The 16725-nt window shown below is 42.1% G+C and overlaps 2 protein-coding genes across 10 annotated transcripts in view; one reads left to right on the forward strand and one right to left on the reverse strand.

Moving 5' to 3' along the window:
* LOC121006028 (M1-specific T cell receptor beta chain-like) overlaps nucleotides 1–16725 on the forward strand; it is a 961123-nt gene that overhangs the window by 281374 nt on the left and 663024 nt on the right. The window lies entirely within an intron of this gene.
* LOC121006052 (trypsin-like) lies at nucleotides 6377–12112 on the reverse strand. Its single transcript, XM_040438944.1, has 3 exons — nucleotides 11881–12112; nucleotides 7110–7246; nucleotides 6377–6526 (listed from the first exon to the last, which is right to left on the reverse strand). Exons 1-3 carry the CDS (start codon nucleotides 12008–12010, stop codon nucleotides 6377–6379), a joined length of 417 nt encoding a protein of 138 aa, XP_040294878.1. The 5' UTR covers nucleotides 12011–12112.

Raw genomic sequence — 16725 nt, forward strand, 5'->3', positions numbered from 1 at the left:
CAAAGCAAAGTTCATTCCAATCTCAAACAGATATAGTCCAATAGGTCATAGAAGTAGTATCATGAACAAATATCTTTATGGCAACAATATGTCCAGAATAGCTATAGATAAAAGTTAGAGGTAAGCTTACCCCATACTCACCCCACGTGGGACGCCACGAATAGAAGAATATCGACATATATGTGAGTACTGGAACAATCCTCGGCAAACTGCATTATGTATCACTGACCCACTTTGAGTATGCTAAATCCAAGCTCCAGACTGCAATATTGTACAATGCTCAAAAAAATAAAGGGAACACTTAAACAACACAATGTAACTCCAAGTCAATCACACTTCTGTGAAATCAAACTGTCCACTTAGGAAGCAACACTGAGTGACAATCAATTTCACATGCTGTTGTGCAAATGGGATAGACAATAGGTGGAAATTATAGGCAATTAGCAAGACACCCCCAATAAAGGAGTGGTTCTGCAGGTGGTGACCACAGACACTTCTCAGTTCCTATGCTTCCTGGCTGATGTTTTGGTCACTTTTGAATGCTGGCGGTGCTTTCACTCTAGTAGTAGCATGAGACGGAGTCTACAACCCACACAAGTGGCTCAGGTAGTGCAGCTTATCCAGGATGGCACATCAATGCGAGCTGTGGCAAGAAGGTTTGCTGTGTCTGTCAGCGTAGTGTCCAGAGCATGGAGGCGCTACCAGGAGACAGGCCAGTACATCAGGAGACGTGAAGGAGGCCGTAGGAGGGCAAAAACCCAGCAGCAGGACCGCTACCTCCGTCCTTGTGCAAGGAGGAACAGGAGGAGCACTGCCAGAACCCTGTAAAATGACCTCCAGCAGGCCACAAATGTGCATGTGTCTGCTCAAACGGTCAGAAACAGACTCCATGAGGGTGATATGAGGGCCCGACGTCCACAGGTGGGGGTTGTGCTTACAGCCCAACACCGTGCAGGACGTTTGGCATTTGCCAGAGAACACCAAGATTGGCAAATTCGCCACTGGCGCCCTGTGCTCTTCACAGATGAAAGCAGGTTCACACTGAGCACATGTGACAGACGTGACAGAGTCTGGAGACGCCGTGGAGAACGTTCTGCTGCCTGCAACATCCTCTAGCATGACCGGTTTGGCATTGGGTCAGTAATGGTGTGGGGTGGCATTTCTTTGGAGGGCCGCACAGCCCTCCATGTGCTCGCCAGAGGTAGCCTGACTGCCATTAGGTACTGAGATGAGATCCTCAGACCCCTTGTGAGACCATATGCTGGTGCGGTTGGCCCTGGGTTCCTCCTAATGCAAGACACTGCTAGACCTCATGTGGCTGGAGTGTGTCAGCAGTTCCTGCAAGATGAAGGCATTGATGCTATGGACTGGCCCGCCCGTTCCCCAGACCTGAATCCAATTGAGCACATCTGGGACATCATGTCTCGCTCTATCCACCAATGTCACGGGTGCACCACAGACTGTCCAGGAGTTGGCAGATGCTTTAGTCCAGGTCTGGGAGGAGATCCCTCAGGAGACCGTCCGCCACCTCATCAGGAGCATGCACACAGGCGTTGTAGGGAGGTCATACAGGCACGTGGAGGCCACACACACTACTGAGCCTCATTTTGACTTGTTTTAAGGACATTACATCAAAGTTGGATCAGCCTGTAGTGTGTTTTTCCACTTTAATTTTGAGTGTGACTCCAAATCCAGACCTCCATGGGTCAAAAAATTTGATTTCCATTTTTTTATTTTTGTGTGATTTTGTTGTCAGCACATTCAACTATGTAAAGAACAAAGTATTTCCGAAGAAAATTTAATTAATTCAGATCTAGGATGTGTTATTTTTGTGTTCCCTTTATTTTTTTGAGCAGTGTATATGAACACTAATCAGTAATTATCAGCTACATTCTCGAGGGAAACAACTCTGATATTACCATTGCGGAGAATCTCCATATATTTGGCAGCATGTTCATTCTGTCACTGTGACTATTTTTTTCTTGAGCACGTTTGAGGAATATCACTTTTTGTTGCACCTCTGCAATATTTGTGTATTATAATTTTTTGCAATTTTGATCCACTCTACTCCCTACTGGTTGGAATTGATATACCCACTTATTTATTTACTTATTTTTGCCACTTACATAGATTTTTCTTCTGATTTGCACACTATTCTGGACATATTGTGATTTTAGATCGAACTCCACATTGAGCCCTGCTGGTTTCAAGGTCCCCAATCTATATATATTGAAGAGAGAGACAGGGGCTGTGTCATTACCATTGTGGATCTGTGTAGGATAGTGGGAGTCCTTCCTTGCAGTGTCACGCCTTCAGGTGGTGTATTGCTGCTGTCCTTGGATGCTCGATTGTGAATGAAGCGAATATAGTGGGCTGCTATTGGCTCGCGGTGAGTCATGTGGTTTGAGTGTTAATGTTTTTGTATTGTATGCTCTGTTCATTGATGCTATGTTGTTATTTTACACTAGAATACCTTTAGCCTGAGTGGGCTTTGAGAATTTTGTTTACCAATTGTTTTATGTGAACATCCAAAAGGAGGAGAAAAAGATATGTGTAGTAATGGGCGGCCCTTGAAGGGATCGTGGCTCAATAAATACTGCACCTGTGAGGCACGATATCATCGCCCCTGACGAAGCTAGACTGGCGAAACCTGGGTCGGGTGGATTTGTGATGAAAAAAGATTTGTTTTTATGACTGAGATTTTAAGATCTTTTGTAAGTAGAATAAAACCTGCTGATTGTGATATTACCTTGTGGAACTTCACTATTTGTACTAATACTTCCCTCTAGGGTGCAGGTGTACGTGAGTGCACCTAGCCTCTGGTAACCGATTGTTTTTGGCTACAAGGTGGAATAACCTAAGCATTGGAAAGAAAGGTCTGGGATTGGAACTTTGCACTCAGAAGGCAGCGCGATCAACATTTGCTGGACAAGTTTACCCGCAACAGATGTTAAACTTACCGGTCTATAGTTTCCAGGCTCTGTTTTTGGGCCCTTTTTGAATATTGGCACCACATTTTCCATGCACCAATCCTGTGGGACATTCCCTGTCAGTATAGAGTCCTTAAATATCAGAAATAAGGGTCTGGCTATGACAATACTTAATTCCCTTAGGATAAGGGGGTGTATGCCATCCGGTCCTGGCGATTTGTCTATTTTAATCTTTTTAAGTCGTTGATGTACTTCTTCCTGGGTCAGACAGGACACTTTTAATGGGGAATTTATTTTTACATTCTGCATTTCACCTGACAGTTTATTTTCCTCAGTGAATACATTGGAGAAAAAAATATTTAACAGCTTTGCTTTCTCCTCGTCGCTCTCTGCGACTCCCCCCTCATTACTCTTTAAAGGGCCGACACCTTCAGATATATACTTTTTAACATTTATATAATTGAAGAACATTTTAGGGTTAGTTTTATTCTCTTTGGCAATTAATCTCTCGGTCTCTAGTTTGGCCGCTTTTATTTGTTTTTTACATGTTATATTTTTTTCCTTATAGTTTTTCAGTTCTTCCGTGCTACCCTCCTGTTTTTGTGATTTATATGCTTTCTTTTTGTAATTTATTGCTTTCTTTACAGTTCTATTCATCCACATTGGTTTCTTTTTGTTCCTTAACCTTTTATTCCCATACGGTATGTACCTCTCACAATGAGATTTTAGGATGCTTTTAAAGATATCCCATTTTGTGGCTGTATTTTTATTTTTGAGGACTATGTCCAGTTAGTTAGGCCTATGGCCTCTCTTAGTTGGCTACATTTTTCTTTTTGAAGTTTGGTATTTTTGTTCCTCCCTGTAGAAATGCTCTTTTGAATAATAATTGGAAGGTTATTACTTTATGGTCACTATTTTCCAGGTGTCCCCCAAGCTGCACTTCTGCTGTTCTGTCAGGCCTATTGGTTAATACTAAGACCAGTATGGCCGTCCCTCTAGTCGGGTCCTGAACCAGTTGGGAGAGGTAATTGTCTTTGGTTATTGCCAAGAACCTGTTTCATTTATGAAATATACAAGTTTTAGTTTTCCAGTCTATATCTGGGTAGTTGAAGTCCCTCATAATAACCACCTTAATATGATTTGCCGCCTTGTCTATCTTGTTTAGTAGTAGATTTTCTGTGGACTCTGGTATATTAGGTGGTTTATAGTAAACTCCTATTATTAATGCAAAGTAAATCTACAGCTAACAAATGGGATTAAAAAGCATATGTTTGGACTGCCACAAAATGCATTAAAGGGGTTGTCCGGGTTCAGAGCTGAACCTGGACATACCCAGAGTTTCCCCCTTGCAGCCCCCCTGACAAGAGCATCGGAGCAGTTCATGCTCTGATGCTCTTCTTTGCCCTGCGCTGAATCGCTCAGGGAAAAGGCATTTTGTGGAGTTTTGGAAAAGGCATTTTGTGGAGAATTGGGCTCTCCTTCGGGCTGCCACCAGGTGGAGGCTTCCGCCCAGCAGTGAGACCAGTGACGTCATCGGCACTGATGTGTGGGCTTTAGCAGCGCTAAAGTCCGCCCAATAGAGCCGGAGACGTTACTGAAAACATTGCTGGGCGGAAGCCTCCGCCCGGCAGTGTGTTATAGTAATTAAAAGAGCCCTTTCCCTGCGCGATCCTGCTCAGGGCAAGGGAGAGCATCAGAGCATGAACTGTTCCAATGCTGATGTCAGGAGGGGCTGCCTGGGTGAAATTATGAGTATGTCCGGGTTCAGCTTTGAACCTGGTCAACCCCTTTAAATAGACATTTTTTTCTCCACTACTTTTTTGGCGCTGCCTCTATTTCTTTATTTTGTTCCACTGAGTAGCCATTTGGACACAGCTCCTGCAGGGGCGCACACTGGTTTTTGGCTTTACTGAAGGGTGCTGTCTGCTGTTACAAATTTTTATTAATTTTATTAATTTTAACCCCCTCAAAAAAATATAAATTCTGACCATGTGGAAACTGAATGGACGATTGAGTGTTGATGCTAAATTTAACCTTAATAGACATTATTAAATTGCTGCCACACCGTGGGTACTGCTGCAGTAATTACAGTATATAAATATGCAGCTTAAATAAATTGAACCCCCCCTAAAAAAAAAAAATATGTAAATTGCAACCATATGGAAAGTAAAAATAGGTAAATGTACAATTAAGGCTTGATGCTTAATTTCAGCTTAATACACACAGGAGGATTGCTGCCACACCTTGGGTATTGCTGCAGTAATCACATATATATTAAATTGAACCTCACAAAAAAAAGGAAAAATTAAAACATTTGCTTGCAGGTAGCTGCTTTTGAGGTCTGCATTGCAGTACCTGCACTTCTGATACCAGTAACAGCCAGCCACAGCTCCTTTCTTCTCTCTCCCTGGCTATCAGCTGCCCCGCTTGTATGCCTGTATTCTACAAAAGACAAACAATTCTTCTTTAGAATCCTAGCCTTTCCCTTCACTCTCCCTGGCAATAAGCTTGATTGATTTCTCACTGTCCCTGACTCCCTAAGATCGTTTTCCTGGCAGACACCATCACTCGCATCCACGCTCATTCACAGCCCAGCACAGGATGGAGTTCTGCTTGTTCTACAAAGGCACATCCTTGCCTGCTCCAGCACTGATTGGCTTATCCAGGATGTAAGCCTGGGAGCCAATCAGAGCATGCCCCCCCCAACCCCTCTTAGAATCATGTGAAAACACTTCTTCTTCATTTCTAGTGCTTTTTTCTCCCAATATGTGCAGTACATTCATCTAAAACAAATCTGAAAATCTTTTGGTTTGTCTGCCATCAGAAAAATAGCAAAGTTCGGACCGAACCCAGTTCACTCTGAACTGGTTCACTTATCCTTACTCTCCAGCTTCCTGCCCTCCTATATGTTATAATCTGAAGTACTGACTTTTTATTGAAATGTGAATTGCACTAAAGAAATTAAGGTTTAATGTTCTAGCCACAAAAAATGCAGAGGGCAAATAAATGAAAAATACGGTCAAGCGCATGAAGTCTTAGGGAGTCATTTATTAAACAGAAATACTGCGTTATTTGAGCCGCAATCTGCGACTTCTTCCCGCTTACCCCACGTCTAAGAAAATGGGTGTGAAGTGGGCAGTGATTTTTATTTTTCATGTGTATAAAATGGTCAAAAAGTAAGACAGCAAGGAAGCTATCTTACATTTAAATGTGGCGGTGGATCCGCCGAAGTTATGAAGAGGCCCCCCTCATTTTTTTAAATTGCTTCAGAATAAGTTGCTGGACTCAAATATATTTTTTTAAGGATGATTGAAGGTGATAAATCCAAATAAAAATGAGATTTTTTTAATTTTATTTTGTATTATTTATTAGAAAGCTAACTGTTACTATGATAGGTGTTAGCATCCAGTAACAGAGCAACAAATGACAAGAAACACAGAGAAAGATTAGTTGGCAGCCATGGTGCTGGAGATCCAGGAGTTGTAGTTGCAGACCTTGGTGTAGACACCAGGATAGTTCCTGAGGGCACAGCCATATCCCCAAGAGACAATACCTTGGAGCTGTCCATTGCAGACCACGGGTCCACCAGAGTCACCCTGAGAAAATATAGAGACAAAATGTTAGACTTTGAATCAACTGGAGGTAATGAATAATCTGTAGGATCTTTGACCATCTTTTAGCATGTCCTGAGTGTGAACTCTGTACTCAATTCAGGTACACCTCTGCTCCCTCAAATAGTGTCTCTCAAATATGGCATCTACAAATACAGTGGAATTTTCAATGAGCCTCTGTGATGTCCATTCTAATTTTTTTAATGAGGGAAGCAATGTGGTTACAAATTAATGCCAGAGCAGAATTTTGTCATTGAACAGTACATATATATACATTTTTTTTTTTAATTCAATACAATTGGAAAGAAAGAAAGTTTTGCCCTTTAAGCCTAACCCTGGACTAAATCATCCCTTTAAGAATCTGCTATCCTCACAATATTGTTAAATTGCAAAATTTAGAGAAACAAGTTTTTGATTTTGTTATGATACATTCATATAAACACATTGTCATGATAGGTCGTCTTCATGAAATGGGAATCACGGTCTTTTGATGACTATATGTCCTCGTAAAAGTCCACCTTCTACAGTCACAGATCTGAAAACTATGAGATGAAGAAGATTCATGTACCTGACAGGAATCCTGGCCTCCTTCCATGTATCCAACACAGATCATGTTGGTGGTGATCTCTCCTGGGTAGGCGCTGCTACACTGGGCGGCAGTCAGGATGGGGGCGTTCAGGCACTGCAGGAGGCTGGGCATGTTTGCTAAAACTAAGTGAATATAAAGTATCAGCAGTGCTTGAAGTGGGCCGGAACGCGGCGGTACTCAGTACCGCCACTTCCAAAAATTGCCCTGGAGAGTACCAGCACCTCTCCGTGCGCCCAGTACGTGGGTTTCCGGTACCGGAGCGCAGCGGAGAGCTGGCAGTATCTCCTCCCTAATGTCGTTGGCTGGGCAGCTAGTGGAGGGGGGCGGGTCGTTGCAGAGTACGGCTCAGGCTGGCGCAGGCAGGGAGTTGACCTCACGTTAGGTGACGTCAACTCCTTCCCGCGCGCCTGTGAGGAGCGATCAGTGCGGCGACCAGTGACTGGTCCTCCTTGGAGTCGGGAGTCGGACGGTGCAGCAAAGAACATCGACTTTGCTTTGGAATCCAACTTCTGAAGAGTACTGGTGAGTGACAGGCACCACCCCTCCCCCCACACACATTAGTTCCTCTCTGTACCAGTACCCCCCCCCCCCTGGCAGGGGGGTACTGGTACAGAGAGGAATTAATGTGTGTGATGAGGGGGGGGGGGGGGGTCTGATGTGCGGGGGGGTACTGGTACAGAGAGGAACGAATGTGCGGTGGGGGGGGGGGGGGTACTGGTACATAGAGGAACTAGTATATATGTGTCTGATGGGTGGGTCTGATGTGTAGGGGGCCCCTGCACATCAGACCCCCCCATCACACACATATATATTAGTTCCTCTATGTACCAGGACCCCCCCCCACCACCGCACATTCGTTCCTCTCTGTACCAGTACCCCCCTGCACATCAGACCCCTGCACATTACTTTTTAATACTGTACTGTATGTGTATATATATATATATATATATATATTTTAATACTGTACTGTAATATAAGCTCTACCTCTTTACATAAATGGTATTATCATTACCAAGAAATAAAGCTAAGTCTGAGACAAATGTCGGTCATAGACCCATAGAAAGTATATGTACATGATCAGGATGAGATACTGAGCAACATGTAACAGTTTAGTTTTTTTTGGGTGATCTGACAGGTACGCTTTAAGATTCTCTCCTGGCTTATAAGTAGCAAAAGAACAAGGTCAGAATCAGAGGACTCGCTGGCTGACCCCCCACCAAACCAGAATATCGCTGCAGGTCAGAGTCAGACACAAGCTAATGAAAGCAGCACTTGTGCCGCGGTCGATCAGGTTCTCACAAGTGACGTAGAGGACGAGAGTGACATCACTTCTACCGATGACAACAGCCGCATTGCCGAGCATGAGTGGCCAGAATGTTGGTCCCAAGCACAAGTACAGTATTTCTCCACAAATTACAAGTGGCTGCTAAGCAAAAATCGAAAGTTGGGCTGTAGTGTGTGTAGTCAAGTTTGTGCTCGTGTAGACATGCAGCAAGGGCAGAGAGTGTCGCAGGAGTGGAGTGGGTGCTTAATCTCGTCTTATGGAAGGGACAAGGCTGCACAACAAAGCTCACTACGAAAGAAAATTAAAGAGCACAGAGACTCAATTTATCACAAGAAAGCAGTTGAAATAAAAGAGAAGGCAACACAAAATACAATGCAAAAACACATTGAAGATATGAGAAAGGCTGAATACGCCTCAACTTGCAATGTGTTTAGAACAGCTTATAAGATTGGCAAGCATGGGCGTCCCTTTACAGACATGCCAATAGATGTCCAGTTGCAAGTCTTAAATGGTGTCAAGATGGGCAGAGTTTTACACTCTAATAACTCGTGTGCAAATATACTGGATCACATTGCAGCTGAAATGAAAAAGAAGGTAGTCAATGACATAGTGATGAATGAAAGAAAACTGTGTGTGCTCATTGATGAATCGACTACAATAAGTGGAAAGTCTGTCCTTGTCGTGTGCCTGCGATCAGCTATTTCCAATGAACAGCCAGACACAGTATTTTTTGAACTCATTGAGCTGCAGGGGACCACAGCAAATGACATCACTGAAGCACTGTTAGAATGTCTTCATAATAATGGCTTTGACCCTCACTACCTACAGGAACATTTGTTGGCATTTGCTTGTGATGGAGCCTCAGTGATGCTTGGGAGGAAAGCAGGAGTTGCTGCGCAGCTTTGTTCCAAATTCCCTTACCTGTTTGTCTGGCATTGTTCCAATCACAGACTGGAACTGGCAGTTTGTGATGTTTTGAAGGAGGTTGGAGGAATCAACCACTTTAAAATATTTTTAGATCAGATTTACTCCCTCTACCATGCATCCCCAAAAAACCAAAGGGAGTTAACAGAGAGTGCTCACAGTGTTGGACAGCGTCTCCTTGTGATAGGCCGTGTTTTATCAGTGCGTTGGGTTGCTTCAAGTGAGAGAACGGTGAAAGCAGTATGGGAGAACTACCCAGCTTTGCAGGTACACTTTACAAGTGCTGCTGCTGATACCAGCAGGGACTCAAGAGAGAGAGCAAAATACAAAGGACTCAATGATGTTCTCACTACTGTTTCTTTTGTGGTCAATCTTGGCATCATGTATGACGCTCTCACAGAACTCAGTGACCTCTCAAGAATGCTCCAGAGACGTGACATGACTTTGGATCAAGCCGACAGGCAGCTGGACCGACAGATCCGGGTGTTTGAGTCAATGGTATCCACACCTGGTCCCTACACACAAATTGCCATTGAGGCTGAAAATAAGAAAATCTTCAGAAATGTATGCCTGCATGAAAATGAGAGGGTTATAAAAATCAACCCTGGGCAATTTTTCCGTAGCCTGGCTGAAAATGTTAAGTGCAGGATGACTCCAACAACTTCCTCACATGTCAGTAGAACCTCATCTGAAAAGACAGACAGTCACCTCCTCTCAGACATCAAGGTCCTCCAGTCTGACTCCTGGCCTGCATCTCTTGAGATTCAATATGGTGATGCAGCGGTCAGACGTTTATGTCAGAGATTCAGAGTTGGGGAGAGGAAAAGTGTCCAAGGATTTAGGGAGTATAAAGACCTTAAAGCTTCCAAGACACCAGAAGACCTGAAGCCTCTTCTTAAAGCTGTCCACACCATTGCAGTATCAACAAGTGAATGCGAGCGAGCTTTCAGCTCAATGAATGATACTTTGACAGATAAAAGAAACTCTCTCGACATCAAAAGGCTTTCAAATCTGATCTTCCTGAAATGCAACGGACCACCCTTGGATCAGTTTAATGCACAAACATATGTGCAGACATGGCTGGCAAAAGGGAGGAGAAGTGCAGCCTTCACAAACTGCGAAGCCAAAAGTGCAAGGAAAGTGGAGCCCAAAACGTGCTGGAGCCTTTTCTAGGTAAAATGATTTGTACAATATTTTTCATTTTTCATTTGATGTACTGTGATTGTATTGAATCTGCTTTTGTATATTTTTCAGGGGTAAAGAAATTAACCTTCATCTTCAAGGCTCAGGTTTATGTTTTACTGTTTACTGTTTACTGTTCTATGGTTAGTATGTTATTATAATTTTTATAAATTATTTAATGTACATTTTGTACAACATTTTGTTCAATACCCTTTTGCACATTTTATTTATGTTCAGTAGCTCTTTCTACAGTAGCTCTTTTTCAGGGTACTTTCTAAGGGTATTTTCATGCTCAGTATTGGGGGGGGGAGCACCGGCGCCTAATAGAGTACCGGCACCTCTTTTGGCCCACTTAAAGCACTGATGTATCAGCATATTGTATGTAGCGAAAAACATAAAATGATAATTCACAGTGTTTGCACATTTTCTTTGACTTTTAGAGGGGTTTTCTGGAATTTTTTAACTGTTAAACTATTCCACTGATGGGTCATCACTCAATAGTATCTGATAGGTGGGAATCCAACACTCGGATTCCCCTGATGATCAACTGTTTTAGAAGGCACCGGCTCTCATATCAGAGCCAAAGCCTTCTCTCTGCTCAACAAGCACAGTGCCGTCCATTGTATAGCAACTATGCTTGGTATTGCATCTCAGCGCATTAATGGGGCTGAGCTGAGCTTAGACCATGTGACCAATGACTAAGCTGTTAGAAGTTCGCGGTGCTATAACAAGCATCAGTGCCTTCTCAAACAGCTGATTCTTGGTGTTAGGCCCACACCGATCAGATATTGATGACCTTTCCGGAGGATAGATACTTAGTTTTAAATTCTGGGAAAACCCTTTTAAGCTTTATGCTCCCTGATACAGTATGGTTTCTACACCATAGCAGTTCGTGGTTCATATCTATATGACACATATTTTTCCACACCCTTAATATCCATTAATCATGGGTCTGTTACTATTTGCTACACATGAATTGTCAGCTGTGTTCAGTGATCCACTTAAGCTTAATATGTGAAAAATATTTAAAAAGATTTACATTGGATCTGATATATTATGAGACCTATAAAAACATACAAAATTCTAAACAAACATCCTTTTAACAGTTTCTACACCGAGCAATCATTGAGGTCCTAGAAAATGTTTAATGTTTTACTCAATTAAGTCCATTCAAAATTTATTAGATTTGTCTTAAAATAACTTCACTCCTCATCAGCAAAATCCACCTTTGAAGAAACTTCAGCTCATTTTGTATCAGTAATTCCCACCTCTATGTAAACTCCATCTTACATAGTGTAAATAACCACTACTCATTTTTACTTGCCGCTCCAGTAACATTATTGGCAGTACTTGACTTACTTCCACTGCTGAGGGTGTTGCCCCATCCAGAGATCAGACAGCTGGTTCCAGAAGCAGCGCAGCCACCGGGCAGACCAACAGCCTTGACGTAAGAGTTGAGGGTGGCGGGAGAGGCCAACTTGATCAACATGATGTCGTTGTCCAGGGTTCTGGAGTTGTAGCTTCCATGTCTGATGACTCTGGCGGAGTTGATGAACTGTTCGGTGCCTTCACTGGCAAAGATGTTGTGTTCTCCCAAATCTGACCTGCATGCTCCTGCAAAAATTTGACAAATCTATTTGTAATCCTAAATTAATTTTATTAATATTTTAAAATGCATTAGTGTTTTTGGGTAAATATTTGTGCTTTCTTTCAGAAACAGCCCCCATAGTTGTCCATACACTGTGAATGGTACTGCAATTTATCTTCACCCAAGTAAATGTCCTGTTTTTTCAGATGTGTGGTGAGGAAAAAATGGAAATATAATACTTTTTTCAAAGTCGCTACCTTTTGCTTTGATTACTGCTTTGCACACTCTTGGCATTCTCTTGATGAGCTTCAAGAGGTAGTCCCCTGAAATGGTTTTCACTTCACAGGTGTGCCCTGTCAGGTTTAATAAGTGGGATTTCTTGCCTTATAAATGGTGTTGGGACCATCAGTGGCGTTGAGGAGAAGTCAGGTGGATACACAGCTGATAGTCCTACTGAATAGACTGTTAGAATTTGTATTATGGCAAGAAAAAAGCAGCTAAGTAAAGAAAAACGAGTGGCCATCATTACTTTAAGAAATGAAGGTCAGTCAGTCAGCCGAAAAATTGGGAAAACTTTGAAAGTAAGGGCTATTTGACCATGAAGGAGAGTGATGGGGTGCTGCGCCACATGACCTGGCCTCCACAGTCACCGGACCTGAACCCAATCGAGATGGTTTGGACCGCAGAGTGAAGGCAAAAGGGCCAACAAGTGCTAAGCATCTCTGGGAACTCCTTCAAGACTGTTGGAAGACCATTTCAGGGGACTACCTCTTGAAGCTCATCATTAGAATGCCAAGAGTGTGCAAAGCAGTAATCAAAGCAAAAGGTGGCTACTTTGAAGAACCTAGAATATGACATATTTTCAGTTGTTTCACACTTGTTTGTTATGTATATAATTCCACATGTGTTAATTCATAGTTTTGATGCCTTCATAGTCATGAAAATAAAGAAAACTCTTTGAATGAGAAGGTGTGTCTAAACTTTTGGTCTGTACTGTATATATATATATATATATATATATATATATAAAACAAAGAGCTATCATGATATCACACCTCTGCCCCCTCCTCATTCAAGGGAAAGTTAATTAATATCTGCATAATCTAAACTATAAAAGGAAAACTGTATACAAGGAGCCATATTATATACAGTCATATACAGTGGATATAAAAAGTCTACACACCCCTGTTATAATGTCAGGTTTTTGTGATAAATCTTTTCAGAACTTTTTCCACCTTTAATGTGACCTATAAACTGTACAACTCAATTAAAAAACAAACTGAAATCTTTAGGGGAGAAAACAAAAAAAAAACTAAAATAATGTCGTTGCATAAGTGTGCACACCCTTTTATAACTGGGGATGTAGCTGTGTTCAGAATTAAGCAATCGCATTTAAATTCATATTAGATAGGCGTCAGCATACACCGGCCATCATTTAAAGTGCCTCTGATTAACCCCAAATAAAGTTCAGCAGCTCTAGTTGGTCTTTCCTGAAATTAGTCGCATCCCAACAGCAGAAGCCATGGTCCACAGAGAGCTTCCAAAACATCAGAGGGATCTCATTGTTAAAAGGTATCAGTCAGGAAAAGGGTACAAAAGAATTTCCAAGGCATAAGATATACCATGGAACACAGTGAAGACATTAATCATAAAGTGGAGAAAATATGACACAACAGTGACATTACCAAGAACTGGACGTCCCTCCAAAATTGATGAAAAGACGCGGCTACCAAGAGGCCTACAGCAACATTAAAGGAGCTGCAGGAATATCTGGCAAGTACTGGCTGTGTGGTACATGTGACAACAATCTCCCGTATTCTTCATTTGTCTGGGCTATGGGGTAGAGTGGCAAGATGAAAGCCTTTTCTTACGAAGAAAAACATCCAAGCCAGGCTACATTTTGCAAAAACACATCTGAAGTCTCCCAAAAGCATGTGGGAAAAGTGTTGTGGTCTCATGAAACCAAGGTTGAATTTTTTGGCCATAATTCCAAAGATATGTTTGGAGCAAAAACAGCATGCACATCACCAAAAGAACACCATCCCCACAGTGAAGCATGGTGGTGGCATCATCATGCTTTTTTGGCTCTGTTTCTTCAGCTGGAACTGAGGCCTTAGTTAAGCTAGAGGGAATTATGAACAGTTCCAAATACCAGTCAATATTGGCACAAAACCTTCAGGCTTCTGCTAGAAAGCTGAACATGAAGAGGAACTTCATCTGTCAGCATGACAACGACCCAAAGCATACATCCAAATCAACAAAGGAATCTCTTCACCAGAAGAAGATTAAAGTTTTGGAATGGCCCAGCCAGAGCCCAGACCTAAATCAGATTGAAAATCTGTTGGGTGATCTGAAGAGGGCTGTGCACAGGAGATGCCCTCGCAATCTGACAGATTTGGAAGTGTTTTTGCAAAGAAGAGTGGGCAAATCTTGCCAAGTCAAAATGTGCCATGCTGATAGACTTATACTCAAAAAGACTGAGTGCTGTAATAAAATCAAAAGGTGCTTCAACAAAGTATTAGTTTAAGGGTGTGCACACTTATGCAACCATATTGTTTTATTTTTATATTTTTTCTTCCCTCTACCTAAAAGATTTCAGTTTGTTTTTCAATTGAGTTGAACAGTTTATAGGTCACATTAAAGGTGGAAAAAGTTCTGAAATGATTTATCTTTGTCTCATTTTTTTTACATCACAGAAACCTGACATTTTAACAGGGGTGTGTAGACTTTTTATATTCACTGTACATCACACATGTAGCAAATTGAAAAAGTTAGCTTCTTTCCTCATAGAAAGCTGTAGAAAACTAAAAAGTATCAAAGTGAATAATGTATGTATCATAGAAGACAGCCACTAAACTCCGAGGAGCATACAGATCAGGAGGAGTTTTATAGTGGAAATTGATCCAGAACAAGTGTTGAGCGTAAACTACAGACATATATACCCAAGAGCTATCATGATATCACTCCTCTACCCCCTCCTCACTCAAGGGAAAGTTAGTTAATATCCGCAAAATCTAAACTATTAAAGGAAAACTGTAGTTGAAGGTTATGTTCTCAATGTTCTTTTGACCTATTTGGTTGATATTTTTGTTACCTTGGGTTTGGATATTTTTATCCTGTAAGGTAAATCAGCATACAATATGTTGTTTGCCTTTAGGTTGTGTTCCTGTAACTGATAAATTCTATGTGTGTGATCACGTCATGCTCTGCATGGGATTGGTTGCACATGTGTCACATTACCATAGACATTCTTACTGTTGTGTTTTATCTAGTAAAACTGATTATATAATTAGAGTAGTTGTACCTAAAATTATGCTTTTGTCAGTATGCCCATCCGAAGCGGAATTCTATCTGATGTTTAGGAAAAATTCAATTTGCTGGAAAGCCGAATTTCTTTGCGCTTTGTGGTAACGAATCAGATATTTTCTAAAATGGCTGATGCACATGTTACAAAGTGAAAATGAGAAGCCCAGGAACTCAAAATTACCAATTATGTCATGCAGCTAGCTAATCAGCAGATAGCCATCCCTTGTGATATCACAGCCCTTTTAAAAGTTTCCTCCCGCGTGGTCTCCACCACTATGAGCTGAGCTTAGGGAGACATGTGGCAAGTGCTTATGTGCTAAGAATAGTGTTGCAGAAAGCTTTTAATTGTACAATATTAGATACAGAGAGTTCAGGAACAGTGTAGGGAGATCATAGGGAGAGTTTTTAGACACTGTGGGGAGAGCATAGAGAGATTGCAAGGACAGTGCAGGTTGAGTGTAATCGCCACGTGCATCTTGTTCACCTGCTGCCACAATCCTAGATAAACTGTTAATTTATATATAGAATAACTGTGCTTCAGTATGAAGGGCGGTCAAATAAATTGCCAACTGCATCTTTTTGAACTGCTTACACATTTAATCTCTTAATTTATATATAGAATTACTGTGCCTCATAAGTAATGGGCAGTCTAATATATCTCCATCTGCATCTTGTTGAACTGCTGACACATTTGAAGTTAAACGGACGATTGATGCTTTAAGCTCAATTTCACCTTAATACACACAGGTAGATTGCTGCCACTCTTTGGGTATTGCTGCAGTAATCAGATATATATGTTAAATTGACTGTAGGGAAAGCATACAGAGACAGCAGGGTCACTGCAGGTTAAGTGTAATTGCCACTTGCATCTGTTACGAGGGTGTCAAGAGCTTTTGCCTGGACTTCTATACTGACCCACTGGAGCTGTGTAGCTGTGATTCCTGGTTGTTGTTCCAGAGCGCAACCCTCCGGATCCCTGTTGGGCTTTTGTTGTCCGCTGTTGTCGCCCACCTGGGATTATATGTTTGTCTGTATTGTCTGTCCTCTCCTTGGTGTTTTCCTTTAGTGTTAGTGGTGAGGACTAGTGTCCCCACCACCCTATTCACTACTTAGGGCTCATCTTAGGGAAAGCCAGGGTTTAGGCACGTGATCGGCGTACGGGTGAGGAACCCGTCTAGGGACGTCAGGACAGTCAGGTGCCAACCTTTAAGGTGAGTTAGGGGTCACCACTAGTGTTGAGCGAACAGTTCGAGCATAGTTCGGGTCCGTACCGAATTTTGGGGTGTTCGTGACACGGACCCGAACCCGAA

This window comes from Bufo bufo, chromosome 6 (genome assembly GCF_905171765.1).
Source record: "Bufo bufo chromosome 6, aBufBuf1.1, whole genome shotgun sequence".
NCBI lineage: Eukaryota > Metazoa > Chordata > Amphibia > Anura > Bufonidae > Bufo > Bufo bufo.